This window comes from Mesoplodon densirostris, chromosome 10, assembly GCF_025265405.1.
Source record: "Mesoplodon densirostris isolate mMesDen1 chromosome 10, mMesDen1 primary haplotype, whole genome shotgun sequence".
NCBI classification, from domain to species: Eukaryota; Metazoa; Chordata; class Mammalia; order Artiodactyla; family Ziphiidae; genus Mesoplodon; species Mesoplodon densirostris.
Genome location: NC_082670.1, coordinates 96,996,048 through 97,012,027, shown reverse-complemented (window position 1 = coordinate 97,012,027; position 15,980 = coordinate 96,996,048). Strand labels below are relative to the sequence as shown.

Below are 15,980 nucleotides of genomic sequence, written 5' to 3'. Positions count from 1 at the left end.
CTTGGGCTTAGAAGTGGAACTCGGAATGCATTTTCCATAGAAATAATATCATACAAGTTGGTTTACCGGAGTTTGATCCGTAATATTCTTGAAGACTAGAACAGTCGTATTATTTCAATGCTGCTCCAACCAGCATTTTAAACATTATTTCCCGGGATCCCACATCCAGAAAACCTCTTCTCAATCACTGATCTCCAACAAGGTCACTCTTAACTTACTGAACACCTGTGGTTCTAAAATTTATTCGTAGGAGATAGGGCATCTCTCAGGTAAGTCACTTCTCAGGTGACATGAAATGGGCATCAAAGGGCAGCTATTTCAGTGGTGACCAAACATTAAGGGCTCAAGATCCTAAGATCACTTGTTATTTAAGTGCCTTAAAAACTGAGTCTATTTTTTGGGCATCTTCCCTCACTCCAAAAACACATACACAGAACGAGATGATTCAAGTGCAATGCCGGCCCTTCATCCTGATGTGCACGTTCAACCATGTCCCCACTATAACCAGAAAAGGAGATTGGTACCACACTTAGAAAGGGACCCTTCTTATAGCTTTTCATGGCAATTAAGTGACTGTTAAATCTTATAACCATCTAAAAATTTCAAATTTTGCTTTTTTAAAATTGCCATACAAAATAAGCTGAAGATTATGTTCCCTAGTCTCTTAAAAAAAACTCCGCAACATTTTAAAACCCTTAGCTCCTCTGAGGCCCACTTAACGCTTTGCTTCTTCTAAGGAAATGAATGGAGTCCAGGCGCATACTGTGTACACTAATGCAACATGCAAACATAAAGAATTACATGGGGCTTGGCCTCTGAGAAGATGATTGGCAGAGTTCATCTCAATTGTCATGCTGAGTCTTTAAGAGCAATTTTCAAATGTTAGGAGAATGGCTAAATCAGCATTTTAATAAAGCCACAATGCCAGAGCATGATGAGTTTATGTTAATAATAGATGCATATTCCAGATGAATCTCTTGGAAGATATATCTGAAAAATATTTGCCTACTTAAAATTTGTTAAATGAATGTAAATCAAGAATCATAATATGTCTTCAAAGACATTCGATTTTCTGATTTAATTTTAATTCCAGGCTTAGGCAAATGAAAAAATCAAACCAGGCCTAATTAATAAAATCAGGAATGTTTGGATGTTTGAATTTTTCAAACTGGTGCCACATTTATTATGTCTTTAATCCTTACAACACAGTGGGGAGATTTAAAGGACAAAGATAAATTCCATTTGGCTGGCATAATGCTGTGTGAGGATTTGAGAGTTATACTGGGAACCGAGATATGGAGGAGAAGAGCATGAAATCTCGGTGAGAGAAAGTAGAGGAATAAGTTGGAAGTGGAGGGACTGCTTCCTGAGGAAGGTGGTCAGTTGTCTAATCAACAGAGTGAGAAAATTAGAACCTAGCCAGGAAGATGTCAGTATCCAAAGGCGTCTGATATGGTAGGCAGGGCCTGGTAACTAGACTACCTGGAAGTTGCAGTACTCAGAATCCAAAGGATAGTGTGTTATGGTTTGAGGTTTGGAGCTGGATTAAAATGGAACCTGCATGTACCTTTGGGTGAAACATGAAGGCAAAGAGCTAAACTGTCTGGACTGCAGTGGAATGGGTTGGTATTTGGAGCTAATATGGATGCCCCTGATAATCTAAAGTTATATGAAATTGGTAAGCAGTTTGGGGCAGGCATGGGAATAAGGCATGGAGAGGGGAATTAGGCACTCCTGCCTTATTCATTATACATTCTTGACTAGCATGTAGATGTCTTGAAGATTATTCTGGGCATAAAGGATGCTCATTTTAGCAGAGCAAGATTAGTTGTGGCCCAGTGACCTGTCAGCATAGTTTGGACTAATTAAGAAACTGGTGAGCCGGATTCTGAAGGTGACATCTTGATGCCGGAAGCTGAGTATGTGTGGGGAGATAGAAAAAGAATAGGGCTCAGAGAAGTTACATAATTGGCTCAAGTAAGTTAACAGCAGCACTAGGATTAGAATGTGGGTGTCCTAGTTCCATGCTTTTACCTCTGTCCTACAGCAAAGACAAAACATCCAGCTGAAATAACCATGCTGTGGGAGGGCGTGATTGATTTTTTTAAGACTATAATATTCATGATATGTCTAGATCAAATCAAATTTCTGGGCCCCTGGAGATGTTTGCAAATCGAAAGGTTTTGCTGGGACAAGACCTACTTGATTTTGTAGGGCAGACACACAAGTTTTCCACCCTGGCTACATATTCGAATCACCTGGAGTGCTTTCAAAACTATGAATGATGTCAAAGGAACCAATCTCAAAAAAAAATCAGATTGAATTGATATGGGATGGCACCCAAAGAACTAATGCATACAGAGTACAAAAAAGTAGTTGTATGGTTGTCTCCTGACTATAAAAAAAAATGGGGCACATTCTACGCAAAGGTAACTACTAGACCTGCCATTGATTAACGTGTGACCTCACTTAATCTCTTTGCTTTTACTTTCTTATCTATGAAACACGTCCTTATTTCTTATAGGATTATTGTAAGCATCCAAAGATAATATAAAGTAAACTAAAGATTATAAACACCATAAGGGACTCTACAGATGCTGTTATAAGGTCCCTGAGTCTGCGGCCATGCGAATGGGATCTAAGCTTAACGGGGATGTGTTCAGCGTAAAAGCATCCAACGACGACAATTATAGCTAGTTTCTCTATAACTCATAACAACGAAAATAATCTCAGAATCAGAATCATGTGGGTTTCTTTTTTTATACTCTAGGAAGGCATACTTTCTCTAACAACGACATAGTAAGAGCTGTCCAAATGTAAAATGCTACTTCTTCATGTGAATACCTGAGAAAATGCCAGCCTTTTCTTAGTTGTTCACCTCTCTTAACAACAATGACAAAAATATAGGAAAGCCTGAAGTGATTATATTTTATTTTAAATTCTTTTAAATATGAATTGGACATAAAAAACGTTTAACACTTCTGCTTGGCTTTGATGTGGAAATCAAAGTACTCCACCTCAGCAGGGTGAACCTGGGCTGGTTTTGTAGAAGGTGATCAAAATGGGCGCATCTTCAATCTGGTTCTGCCTCAATCTGTTCCAGTCAACTGGAACAACAGTTTTGGGGACCCTGCCCTGGGTTTATGGAATCAGAATATCCGTGGGCAAAGGCCAGGCACCTGTGGCTCTAACATGCTGCCCTGGTGATGCTCCCGCTTCTTGGACACCTCTAGCCAGAGGTGCGGAGTGTGGGGGGAGCATAGGTGAAGCTCAGGGCTTTTCAAACTTTAATGTGCACATGAATCACTTGGAGATCCTGTTAAAGTTTGAATTCTGATACAGTAGGCCCTGTGTGGCACCCAACACTCTGCCTTTTTAACAGTCTTCCAGGTGAGGTAGATACTTCAGGTCCAAGGACCACATTTTGAGTAGCAAGGATCTGGGTGACATATAAAAGGAAGGTGGAAATGAAAACATCCCTTGGTGAACAGTTCATGAGGATTTCACTGGTGAATAAGCTGTCAGTTTTAGTAAGCTAGGAGGAAGAATCTCAAAGTACCTCACTTCTGTTCCTATTTAATGAGTGGTTGAAGAGCACGAATTCCTGTTGCCAAATGACCCTGGAGTTGATGGAAAGCATGGTGAAAATTCTAGATCTCAAAATACTCTGTTTCTAATCTAAAGAAGCATCATAGACAACCAGAGCCCCATCATCCATAGTGATTTCTATTTTTTGGTGTCTGTGTTAAAGATTTAGTAGTACAATCTATGAGACGACATCACATCTGAATTTGTACCTATTAACCAAGAAATGACAAAGACGCTATGCATGGTGATTGGTAGAGCACTGGAAATATGTGCTGACGGAAATGCTTTTCAAAGTAGATTAATTGCTGCTCATTTCTATGTTATCCTAAGAAGGTCTGACACTGCACAGCTTTTGAAATAGGACATGCAGCATCCCTTACAATGGATTTCATGCCATTACCCAGTATCCCACTGGTACAATAAAAGGCTGACTCATTTCCTTTCCTCTTCATGATCTGTTACAATAGAAACTGGGATACCATATGCTGGGTTTAAAATGCTCAGTATGTCCAGCGGCTCTTGGCGATGCTGCCAGCTTTAAGGTGATTACAGCCTGGAGAAGCAATGAGCAAATCACTGCTGGACAGTTTGCATTGGAGGGTTTTGAGTAACTGGGGAGATTTCATCAGATAATCATTGACTCCACTGCCCCAAACTGATGGATGTCTGTGATGCTCTCTTATAACCTTCAATACCCACCTTGTTTTCTTGCAAATTTCCTTGCCTTGCCTGCCTTGCCTACAGTATTACTGAGCTCACAGTTTCTAATAGAGCCCATAATGAGAATATTTATTTCCTTGTCTTTCACCATCAAGACTGTCAGGAATGTCAGCACAACTCAGGGAACTGGATTTCAGGGCTGCTGACTGCTGCCAGTGGAGACAAGCAAATTTCAGTAGATGTCTACAGAAATTTTTAATATATTTCTGAGTGGGAAGGGGAAAGTATTCAGGTTCATTCATTGTGGAGCAGCACAACAGTGCTTCTTGTGTTTTGCCTTTCCCAAAGATATCATTATACCAGGGAGTAGTGGGGTATTTTTTTCTCAATATGCTGTAAGATTAATTTTCAGAGTTGCTGCCATGTTATGAAAGATTAATGCTGTGAAGGTAGCCTGCAGGAGAAATTAGCAAAATCTTCCTTTCTTATTTGATCAAATTTCATAATAAGAAGAGAACTGTTAATGTGAGTGAACATCACTTTAACCTAAATAGATGTCCAGTTAATTGCTCTCCTCATATAAAGGACAGGACTTCAATAATGCACATATAGTTTATAAATATGTTTAGTTTTTATTCAGCAATTATTATGTAATGATAGAACTAAAAGGGATCTGAGAGATTTCTTTTAATCTCTTCATTTGAGATAAGTAGAGATAGAGAATGTGAACATAGTAGCCCAATATCAAACAATGATTTGAAATAGAGCCAGGACCAGAATTCACGTCCTGGACTCCAGATTGAATGCTTCTGATACTAACTTGGCAAGAAAATTAAGTCCTAAAGAATAAACCCATTTCTCAGAAGACAAACTCCTAAAATCTAATCTGGATTCTCTGCCAGTCTCAAACACCAGAAACCCTAACAATTCCATCCCTCCATCCAGACTTGGAGGGGTGCCTGCCTCTTCCACCTGCTTATCTATTCACCGTGCTTGAAATGCAAGCCATGTAGCTGTTTTACTAATTGTTATTTCCTGCTAAAAACGTTAGCTGGGGCATTAGGTGAGAAGGAAAAGTTAAAACTTCTGAAGACAGGACAAAAATAAAATGGTGTTTTCAAATTCTCAGTTTAAAATATTTTCTTTTTCCATCATATGTAAAGTCAAATGGAAAATTAAGGTAATAACAAGGAGAGCAGGTATCAAACTAAATTTTAGCCAGAGTGACCACAAATGGAGTTTATCAATCTTGTCAGCACAAACTGTAGTGAAATCCTAATAAATATCACTAACTATTAAACCTCCAACCTACCGAACTCTGTATGTGCAGTCAGAGTCACCTTACAGTCATCATTAGTCCTTTCTGCAGACACTGCAAACTGCCTACACATCATCTCTCCGCATTCTCCCTTATTATCAAAATTATGATGTTTTAGGGCCATCACGTATCTGTAGAAGATACTTGATTTTTGTGTCTCTTTTGCCACTGGAGTGATCAATGAAATGTACATAAAAGTCTTTGGGCAAAGCAAACCTTCCATAATACAAAAGCAACTCGAAATCAATAGACTTCTGACATTTGCCCTGCCCTCTTCCCATTTCTACCTTTCTGCACTGCACATTTGGTGCCTTAGCCATGCCCCACGTTTAGGACTTCAGAGAAGGATCAAAGAAAGGGCTTGGGTCCTGGGAGATGTCCCCCCAAAAGTGGTGTCAGCTTTAGACCACATACCTTTGGAAGTCTTGTGTGTGAGAACAACACAAACCCAAGTCCACTGAAGCCAGTGTTATCTGGGTTTTCAGGGACTTGCAATCAAATGCATTCCTAACTGATCTAGTCATTATGCGTCCTTACAAAGTCATCTTGGATTCTGTGGTCAAGGGACTTTGGTTCTGGGTCTGATCCCTTCCCAGACCAACAATGAGATAAAGTGAAGCAAGGCCATCTTTTAATACGATCAAGTTGGAAGAAGTGCTGGCGGTTTTACATACGTGGCTTTACCAAGCAACAGGATTCTGATTTTGATTGACTCAGGTATCTTTCCCCTTGAGCCAGGTAGACAGCAGGGGGATGGAACATTTGTACAATCTGATATTTTCCTATCCTAACTATGGGAGGCACTGACGATGCTTCCTCGACACAGAGGGACTTTGGGAATCTCTACAAATGACACTGTCCCCCCTGCTAATGCCAAGAGGGTGAACAATCAGCAAGAAAAATAGCAGCCAGTGACGTGCACATTTCGGCGCAGAGTTACCTCCAGAATGGGCTGGTGGACCGCACAGCAGTACCATCCCCTGACCTTGGCGGACAGACACGGTGCTTCTCGTTCTTGTTTTAAAGTTTTCAAGATCTGTTGGGAGAAATAAAGGAAAAGGAGTTTAAAATTTAAAGTCCTAAGACATTATGGAAGACTAATACTACTTCAAAAGAGGATAGTCTTCTGCTGAAAAATAGCCTTTACAGCACCCAGATCAGGGAAATTCAACTTGACCCTCTTCTTGCATGATATTGTCCCATCCTCCATGACTCTATATCTATACTGTAAGGTAGCTACTTGCCACATGTGCTTATTTAAGTTAAAAACAGTTACAATCAAATAAAATGTATGAATTCAGTTCCTTAGTCACACTAGCTGCATCTTAAGTGCTCAAGAGCCACACGTAGCTACTGGTTTCCATACTGGACAGCAGAGAGAGAGAGAACATTTACATCAGTGCAGAAAGTTTTATTGAGTAGCACATGTCTGGATGGAGTAAGTGACCTCTCCAACTCTATCTGTAATTAAATATCATTATCAGGATGTAAATTCTTGTTTTTTGATAGTCAACTGTTTACTTCACAAACCGTTCCATTATATGCAATTATGTTTGTTACTCTATATATACCTAGAATATGACTATCTCTGTCTACACACACACACACACACACACACGCTACATACAATGTGTAAACAGACATACATACACAATTGTTTTATAAAGTTCCTGTGTATTTTTAAATACTTATAAGGTACTGTCCAAGGTTCTGTTTGGAATAAAGTTCCCCCTTCTCAAGGAGGTCAAATCTGGTTAGAAAGATAAGACATTATAAGCCCAAAGATCACAGTTGGAGTCAGTAAATACACAGTTGCCAATAAAAATGAGTTAATATAAGAAATATGTCTAATAAAGTGACAGACATATTATTGTTCAAAATGATTTTTCTTTCATCCTTCCAAATGCAAATCCTCTCAGCAATGATTGTTTTAAGTGCCATTTCATTCTTTGTTGTCTGAAACATTTGATGTAATAACCTGTTACCAGATTTGAGGATTATTCTAAGCCAAGTATGTTCTGTAGGGTTGCAAGCCCTGTAACTGTGCACATCAGAGTTCAGTAACATTTACTGACTATTTCCTCCATTTTGGCCATTTTGGTAAGTATTTTATGGTGATTATTTCAAGCGATCCTAACAACAATTATATGAGTTAAGTACCATTAATATCCTCATTTTACAGACTAGAAAAGAGAGGCACTATAACATTTGTTAAAGGGTATAACATCAGGGAGTAATGGAGCTAGGAAATAAACCTCGACAGCATTGCTGCAGTTACAAAATGGAATGTTTCCACACTCAGGCTTGGTTTCAGGGAGTGTTCACAGGGTTAAAAATAATTTATACAGCGAGCTAATCTCCTTGTGCTATGTGGCTGCTTCCCACTAGCTGTCTATTTTACATTTGGTAGTGTGTATAAGCTCGGTGCTATGTGACCACCTAGAGGGGTGGGATAGGGAGGGTGGGAGGGAGATGCAAGAGGGAGGAGATATGGGGATATATGTATATGTATAGCTGATTCACTTTGTTTTACAGCAGAAACTAACACACCATTGTAAAGCAATTATACTCCAATAGAGATGTTAAAGAAATAATCTAGGGCTTCCCTGGTGGCGCAGTGGTTGAGAGTCCGCCTGCTGATGCAGGGGACACGGGTTCGTGCCCCGGTCCGGGAGGATCCCACATGCCGTGGAGCGGCTGGGCCCGTGAGCCATGGCTACTGAGCCTGCACGTCCGAAGCCTGTGCTCCGCAATGGGAGAGGCCACAACAGTGGGAGGCCCGTGTACTACAAAAAAAAAAAAAAAAAAAAAAAAAAAAAGAAATAATCTATACACATACATGTCTTCATTACCAGCTTCTTCTAGAATTAGGCAAATTTAAGCTAATATATTATTGCTTTTATCAATTAAAACATATACAAATTTGGCTGCCAGCTCAGGATACAGACATGAAAAGAAAGCTTCTGCCCTGTAGGGACTCAAGAGTTTGGTGGGCAGGACTGACAGGTAACACCTAATCAGGGGAATCCAAAGACTGCTGAAGTTGAGGTGTGCAGAGCGACACCTTGAGGACCCACAGGTACTTAGTGCAAAACAAGACATGACTACAATTTAAGTTTTGATGTAATAAAATTCCTTTTATTATATTTCTGATGTAATAAAATTCCTTTTATTCCATGAGTACCAGGTGAGGCTAGGACGTGATTTTTTCTTCTCTTTAAGGAAGAGAAGCCTTCGAAAATGATTAAACTAGAGATTTGAAAAACTTCATTATGGCATTAATACTGTAAACCATTATCCCTAAAAATGATACTGCATCATTCTAAATTGTCGCTTCTGCATGGAGGTTCTTAAAATAAGTTATCTAAGTTTTGGCACAGACATCTCATCCAATCTCCAGAGTTGCATGAAAAATTAAGAACTGATGGATAATAGAGATCAAGTCTTATCCAGGCAAAATCCACCTTGATTCTGACTAGAGAAAGAGCATGAGGAAATGGGAAAGAAAATGAGAAATATATGCAATGATTTTTTAACTTGTCCTTATTGAGTTTTAAAAACTGCATTCCTGTTTATTTCCCTATAGTTTATGAGTCCATGCAGTTCCACAGGATTTGGACAGTTAGAAAAATTGCATTTATCTGGTATTTGAGATAATATTTCGATAAGATTCTTAGCAGTTAAGTGAAATAGATTCCAGATGGTAAACCCTACCTACATAGTGAATGGAAATATTGCATTTGGGCAGATCTGAGTTTGAAAATCATCTCTGCCATGTATTATGCAAGGTTTAATTTTCTCATAAATAACACGAGATGTAATTAAATGTAATTTATTTTGAAATAAGAATGATGGGAAAAGATTAAATGAGGTAATATTTAAAAAGCACAAAGTCTTTCCTGCTACAAGTTCGGTGCTTACTATATGTTTGTTCTGTTCACTGAGGAATAATGTAATCCAGTGGCAAATCATACCCCTATTATTCCATTTAAGAAAGGGTTTTGAATAGCAAATGTACTTTAGAGAGAGGTGAAGAGGCTGGTCAAAGGCCACCATATTTATGCACATGTTTAAGAAAAGATTGCATGTCCATTATTGGTCTTTTCAGATGTAATTATCCATTCAGATCCTAATTGCTAGCAGCATGATAATTTTCCAAATTAATGAACTATGTGTGTGTGAATGGGTATTTTTTTGAAACTTGGACATGGCCAGGCCTTTCCCAGAAATATTCTCATATATATTATCTTATTTAGGGTCATTTTATCTCCAAGGACTTGGTACTAGGTAATGATCAGTAGCAACAGGCATTCCAAGTTAGAATACGTTATAGATAATGTTATGTCATCATGACCGTAGCACTCATAGCAATAATTGGATCTACTTGCAAAATGTATTGAGTTCATACCATGTGCTAACAAATTTTCACACAGATCTCATTTAATTCCATTATAGTTTTAATTCCCAATTTTCAGGTGATGTAACTGAATTTCAGAACCTTCTTCACACACTGAGAAAGTGGCCAGAAGAATACAAACTCATCTGCCTCTCTCCAAACCCACCACTATCAAGTACCAGAATCTATCATTTCCCCACTGACTTAGTGAAGCCAGTGAAAAAGGGCATTCAAACTAGTTACTTCACATCCTAGGGACCAAAAAAAAAAAAGTTTGTTTGAATGAATTTTATGTTCTTCAGTGAATATGTAAGAAAGTCCACATTTCAATGCACAATGCGATGAGTCGGTACATTTGATTCCAAATTTTCTATTCCTTTGTTTTCCCTTGCGGGTGATCACTTGATGGGGGATTTTAAACATCAGGTGCAAAGGATGGACTGGAACAAGGAGAAAACAATCAGAAACCACCGTATTGAAAAGCAGGATTGGGCCTCCCTGGTGGCGTAGTGGTTGGGAGTCCACCTGCCGATGCAGGGGACACGGGTTCGTGCCTCAGTCCGGGAAGATACCACATGCCACGGAGCGGCTGGGCCCGTGAGCCACGGCCGCTGAGCCTGCGCGTCCGGAGCCTGTGCTCCGCAACGGGAGAGGCCACAACAGTGAGAGGCCCGCGTAGTGCAAAAAAAAAAAAAAAAAAAGAAAAGCAGGATTGCTGCATTGTTAGGGAGGTAGCTGAACCATGACACTTGGGTAGTATTCCCTTTAGCTCCGTGCAGCTAGTTACTAAAGGTAGTTGGATAAATGATAGTTACTAAAGGTATCTGAATAAATGATGTACTCGTATGACAAGGAATTAATATCCATGTACTGTGGTTTCTCAAAACATTTTTTGCAGCTTTGTATATGGTTCATTGAAAAGTGACTTGTAGACTTTTTAATAAAATGAGTGACCATACATTATGGTGTTGACTTCATTCATCAGCATTTTATATAAATTTTTCCAGAAATCATGGGCTAAAAAATGCACAGTTTTGTGGCAGATGTGTTTTCCTATCATGTTTTTCTGTGAAAACAACTGTCCTTTATTCTTCTGTAGAATATAATATTAGCACTTTATTTTTACATGAGGTTTTAAAAAATACACTATTACAGTACTTGGAATGTGTAGCTCATTGAGAGCTTAGAGGAAGTGCTTTAGCAGCTAAATTCCTTGAGGAGTAAAAGTGTACAAAGGTCTTAAAGCTTCAACATGAGATAAATAATAAAAGCCTTAATATAGGAAAACATTTGGAATTCAGGCCACAGAGTAAATCAGAGAGTGAGGGGGAAAAATCTCCAGATATTTACTGTCTGGAAAGTTATTAAATGTTTAGAGCTGGGGATGAGGTAGTCTACAAAAAATACCTGGATGGGTTGAAAGAAAACAAAATCGAGGGTCCAAGATATTCTTTGAGAAGTAATAACAGTAAATAAGAAAGGGTAACTTTCTTGTCCATCATTAAGGGACTGCCCATCACACTTATGAACAGGAAGAGTTAAAGCCATCCACGGGGTGGAGCCCGAGAAGAAGAGCATAAGAAATTCAGCTTTAAAATGGCCAGGAAAGGTTAATGAGATAGTAACATACATCATGCTTTGTCAAGAATCCACAGAGGGGCAGGAGAAGAGGAAAGAGGAAAAATGATACAGTAAACCATGCAAGTAATGCACATATTTTTAATGCATGTATTATTTACTACAAGTTAAAAAAATACCTATTCACTTTTTTCCTGACTTGGGTAGACCTAGATTCTATTAATTCTCACAGGGTGACTTTAGAACAAGAAACTGTCAGTGACAGTTGCCTTTGTTACTGCTTCCTTCAATTTTGAAAGAAGCAATCAATAAAAAAATCAGTATCAGCTTGGAAAAATGGTCAAGTGATATATTTGTTATGAATATGCTTTCCATAATGATGATTGCACTATTTATTTTAAAAAGAGGTATTTGGGGGGCATAACTTTAAAAACCAGTTATCATGCAGCATATCTAAAATTATGTCTTGACTCTGCCATTTGCTCCTTGAGTGTGTACATATGTGGATCTGCATGGCTTCTTGGATTCTAGGGACTCAGAATGACAATAAGTCTAACTTTACAAAAACCTTATGAGTTGCAAAGTCACATTTTTGACATTCTTTCCACACAAGAAGGAAGAAATCATGAGGGAGACCGGTATGGCTGACGGGTTTTTCCTGTGAGAGTGTATACAGCAAGAGGAAGAATTATTCAATGGTTTAGCACACTGGCTCTGGAGTCAGAAGGACCTGAGCACAAACTCGGTACTCTCACTCTTTAGCTGTATGATGTGGGTGAGTACTCTCCTTGAACTTCAGTTTCTTCATTTCTAATATCAGAAAAATAATTCCTATCTCATATGGCTCTTTAGAGATTAAGATCATGAATATAAAGCACTTAACACAATGACTGGCCCAAAGTCAGTAGTCTGTAGATGCTAGCACTATCATGATCATTTCTGAGCACCACAGAAAAGTCTACAGAAAGTGACTCACTGGGGCAAAGCTAGTGATTCCAAACTTCCACCAGATAAAGTAACAGTAGAGTAGTCAGGTCAATCCCACTGTGGCAAAATAAGCTGATAAGACTTAAAACATCTCTTCTTTTGCTGGTCTTAACTGTGTTTTCAAGTCTAGACTGGTGCTAAAGTAAGCCAGGTACCTTATCCTTTGCAGTGCATGGAGTGTACTCTTCATGTGACTTAAAATTAAGATATACTCACATATACTGAGTTCAGATAATTTTCCTTAAGAAATTCCTATGATGGTATATTCTGAGCAGGTATTACTTTTTTTTTTTTTTTTTTTTTGCGGTACGCGGGCCTCTCACTGTTGTGGCCACTCCCGTTGCGGAGCACAGGCTCCGGACGCGTAAGCTCAGTGGCCATGGCTCACGGGCCCAGCCGCTCCGCGGCATGTGGGGTCTTCCCGGACTGGAGCACGAACCCACGTCCCCTGCATCGGCAGGCGGACTCTGAACCACTGCGCCACCAGGGAAGCCCAGGTATTACTTTTTAATGTTAAGGTGGGAAATATCATTTTCATAAAACAGTAAAAACTGATGTTTGTATATCTTTATAAAGGATACAAAATATTGTTATTTTAACAGAGAAATAAAAGACGAAACATACTATTTACTGATTATATAAATTTACTCGTTGCACTTAAATTTTGAGGAGTTTACACTGTATACCAGATGTAAATAGAATGGATATAAATGGAACTGGAAAAAATATATATATACATTATATGTTTGTCAGTATCTTGCTTTTCCTGTCATTAATTTTTCCATCTGTTTAGCGAAACTTTAGCAAATAATTTTTGAGTTCCTCTTTTCCTCCAAGTATTGGTGTCAGCCATTTTATCTCTCCAACAACTAAGTAAAACAAAACAATCAAAAACCTATGGAGGAGGGCTTCCCTGGTGGCACAGTGGTTGGGAGTCCGCCTGCCGATGCAGGGGATACGGGTTCGTGCCCCGGTCTGGGAGGATCCCACATGCCGCGGAAGGGCTGGGCCCGTGAGCCATGGCCGCTGGGCCTGTGCGTCCGGAGCCTGTGCTCCACAATGGGGGAGGCCACAACAGTGAGAGGCCCGCGTACAGCAAAAAAAAAAACCTATGGATATGCTCAAGATCTGACATTAAATATCCCAATTTGTTGGCAGTTTAAAGGAAGGGACCAAAATCCGATTCTAGGTAGCTGTTTGACTTTGAAAAGAAAAGCCAATCTCTTTCCTGGAGATCTTTGTATAGATAACAAAGGACCTTATCAATATTCCTAAATTAATGTACACACACTTTACAAATGACTCAGTTATAGAAATTGTTTATGACCTTCTTCTTTCATAGCCTAATGCTACTGCTATCGACATCCCTATGAAAATCCTTAGAGCACTTGTTTCAAAGTGAAAAAGGAAGAACTCATGGGAGCTCTCCCAGGTGCTGATTCTGACCCTCACAATGTTTTCCCTGTGTCTGAATTTTTCCTCAACCTCTTTAGTCATATCAGATGAAAGTCTATAATTTAGGGATTACTTTGGAATTATAGAAATGCCATTTTAAACCCATATATGGCTGCAAATGCATTACCTTGCTATGAGTCACTTACAGTGAAGAATTAATTAATTCAGAGATTGTTTCCTCTTAAATAAATAAGAGCAGTATGGATTCTTTGAACGTGAGTTTTGATTAACCAAAAAAGAAACAAAGAAAATGTAATCTATGGAGTAATAAGGAAGGCAACGTAGGGCTGAGAAAGCTCAAGAAAGGAATAATGACTTAAAAATACTATTATATTTTATTTTCTTCACAGGTGTTTCTTACTGAAAGAGTTATGTACCAACAAAACTATCTATAAACAATACTAGTTTCTCACTCAAAATTCTTTACCTTATTTTTTTGTAGAAGAGCTGAAAAGGAAAAAGAAAATATATATATAGGATGAGAAAGGTGTGTGCAGATTGCCAAAGACAAATTTGTCTGGGGTCAGCAATTCCACATTTAGCAAGAGGTTACTCTCCTCTTTCTCTTCCTGCACCACATTACTACATCACTTTTTCTTTCCAGTAACAAAACCTAGGCAAGACCTGAAAATAGCATAATGAAGGTTACCTGTTAAGGAGGCTTCTGTGGGCTGATTTGGAAATTTAATCACTTTTGTAAATATTAACTCTTTGGGAGAAATGTAAGGCCAGTTTCAACTAACTTATGTAAAGAACACAATTTCTCACTTTCCATGCATTCATTCATTAAATCCTCACAACAACTCTATGATGTAAGTATTATTACTGATTCCACCTTATAGAAAGAAAAAAAATCCATATCCAAGATCACAGTCCTAGTATAAGGAAGAGTGTGGATTAGACCCCAGCTCTTCTTTGACCCACAAGTCCATGTATTTAGCCTCTATTCTATACTGAGTTAAATACCAGGAATGAAACAACACATGTTGATATTCTGGTTGACTATTTGAGACTCATATTTTTTTTACCCCTCTGCTATTATTTTCTTGACTTTACAAGAAAATAAAGGTTGCTTTGCTGCCCTTTTCCCTGTAAGTGTACCACTTTCCTGATAGCTGTTTTTATTTCTGATTTCAGATTTTTTTCTTTCCTCATTGCTTTGACATACTCTATTTCACCTAGACCTTCATGCTATTTAAGAAGCCAAAGAACAACCCAGTTTCAGATGTTTGAGTTTCCCTGCATGTTCCATAAAAGTGTGCACCTACCAGACTCATGAGGTTACTGTGATTAGTACAATCTTCCATCATAAATACTGTTGTTCTCCTTTGGAGACAGGTGCCCTAAAACACAAGCTATTATTACCAGCATTTTTCTCTACAGGAGCACATCTCCTTTTGCATATCATCCTGACTCAGGAGTGTTAATGGTTAGGCATCTGCATTCTCTATCTTTGGTTTCATACTTACACAACACAAAGAGAAACAAAAGTTTCAGAAAACCATTTGGCCTAGAAAATTTTAGAACAAAATATGGACTCTTTGCTGAGCTCTACAATAGCCCTTAGGGATCTGATCCTTGCCCAGGTCCCCAGTCTCATCGCCTGTTAGGTTCCCCCTTACTTATTTATACTGTAACAACCATGTTTTGCTTTCTGTTCTTCAAACACCTTAAGGCTAATCCTGTTTCAGGACCTTTGAACTTACTGTTCTCTTTGCTTGGAATGCTCTTTACCCATCTTTTAGCTTATCATGCTCATTCTTTGGGATTCAATTCAAATGTCACCTCCTCAGAGTAGCCTTCGCTGAGTTTTTAATCTGAAGTAGCCCACCATGCAGCTCCGGTTACTATCTATCACATCACCTCTTTATTATGTCTTTCATAGTGATCATCACCAACATCTGCGATTACTTTGTTCATTTATATAATATTTGGTTTATTGTTCCTTCCCCCTCGCCCCACCCCAAAATGAAGGCTTAATAGAGGCAGGAATCTTTT

General features: G+C 38.8%; 1 protein-coding gene across 7 annotated transcripts in view; it reads right to left on the bottom strand.

The window, feature by feature from the left end:
- CNTN4 (contactin 4) overlaps window positions 1–15,980 on the bottom strand; it is a 566,629-nt gene that overhangs the window by 230,422 nt on the left and 320,227 nt on the right. For all 7 annotated transcript variants that reach the window (XM_060110875.1, XM_060110877.1, XM_060110876.1 and 4 more), the window contains one exon: window positions 6,507–6,602. In XM_060110875.1, coding sequence (XP_059966858.1) covers window positions 6,507–6,602 — 96 coding nt within the window. The remainder of the gene's footprint in view (window positions 1–6,506; window positions 6,603–15,980) is intronic.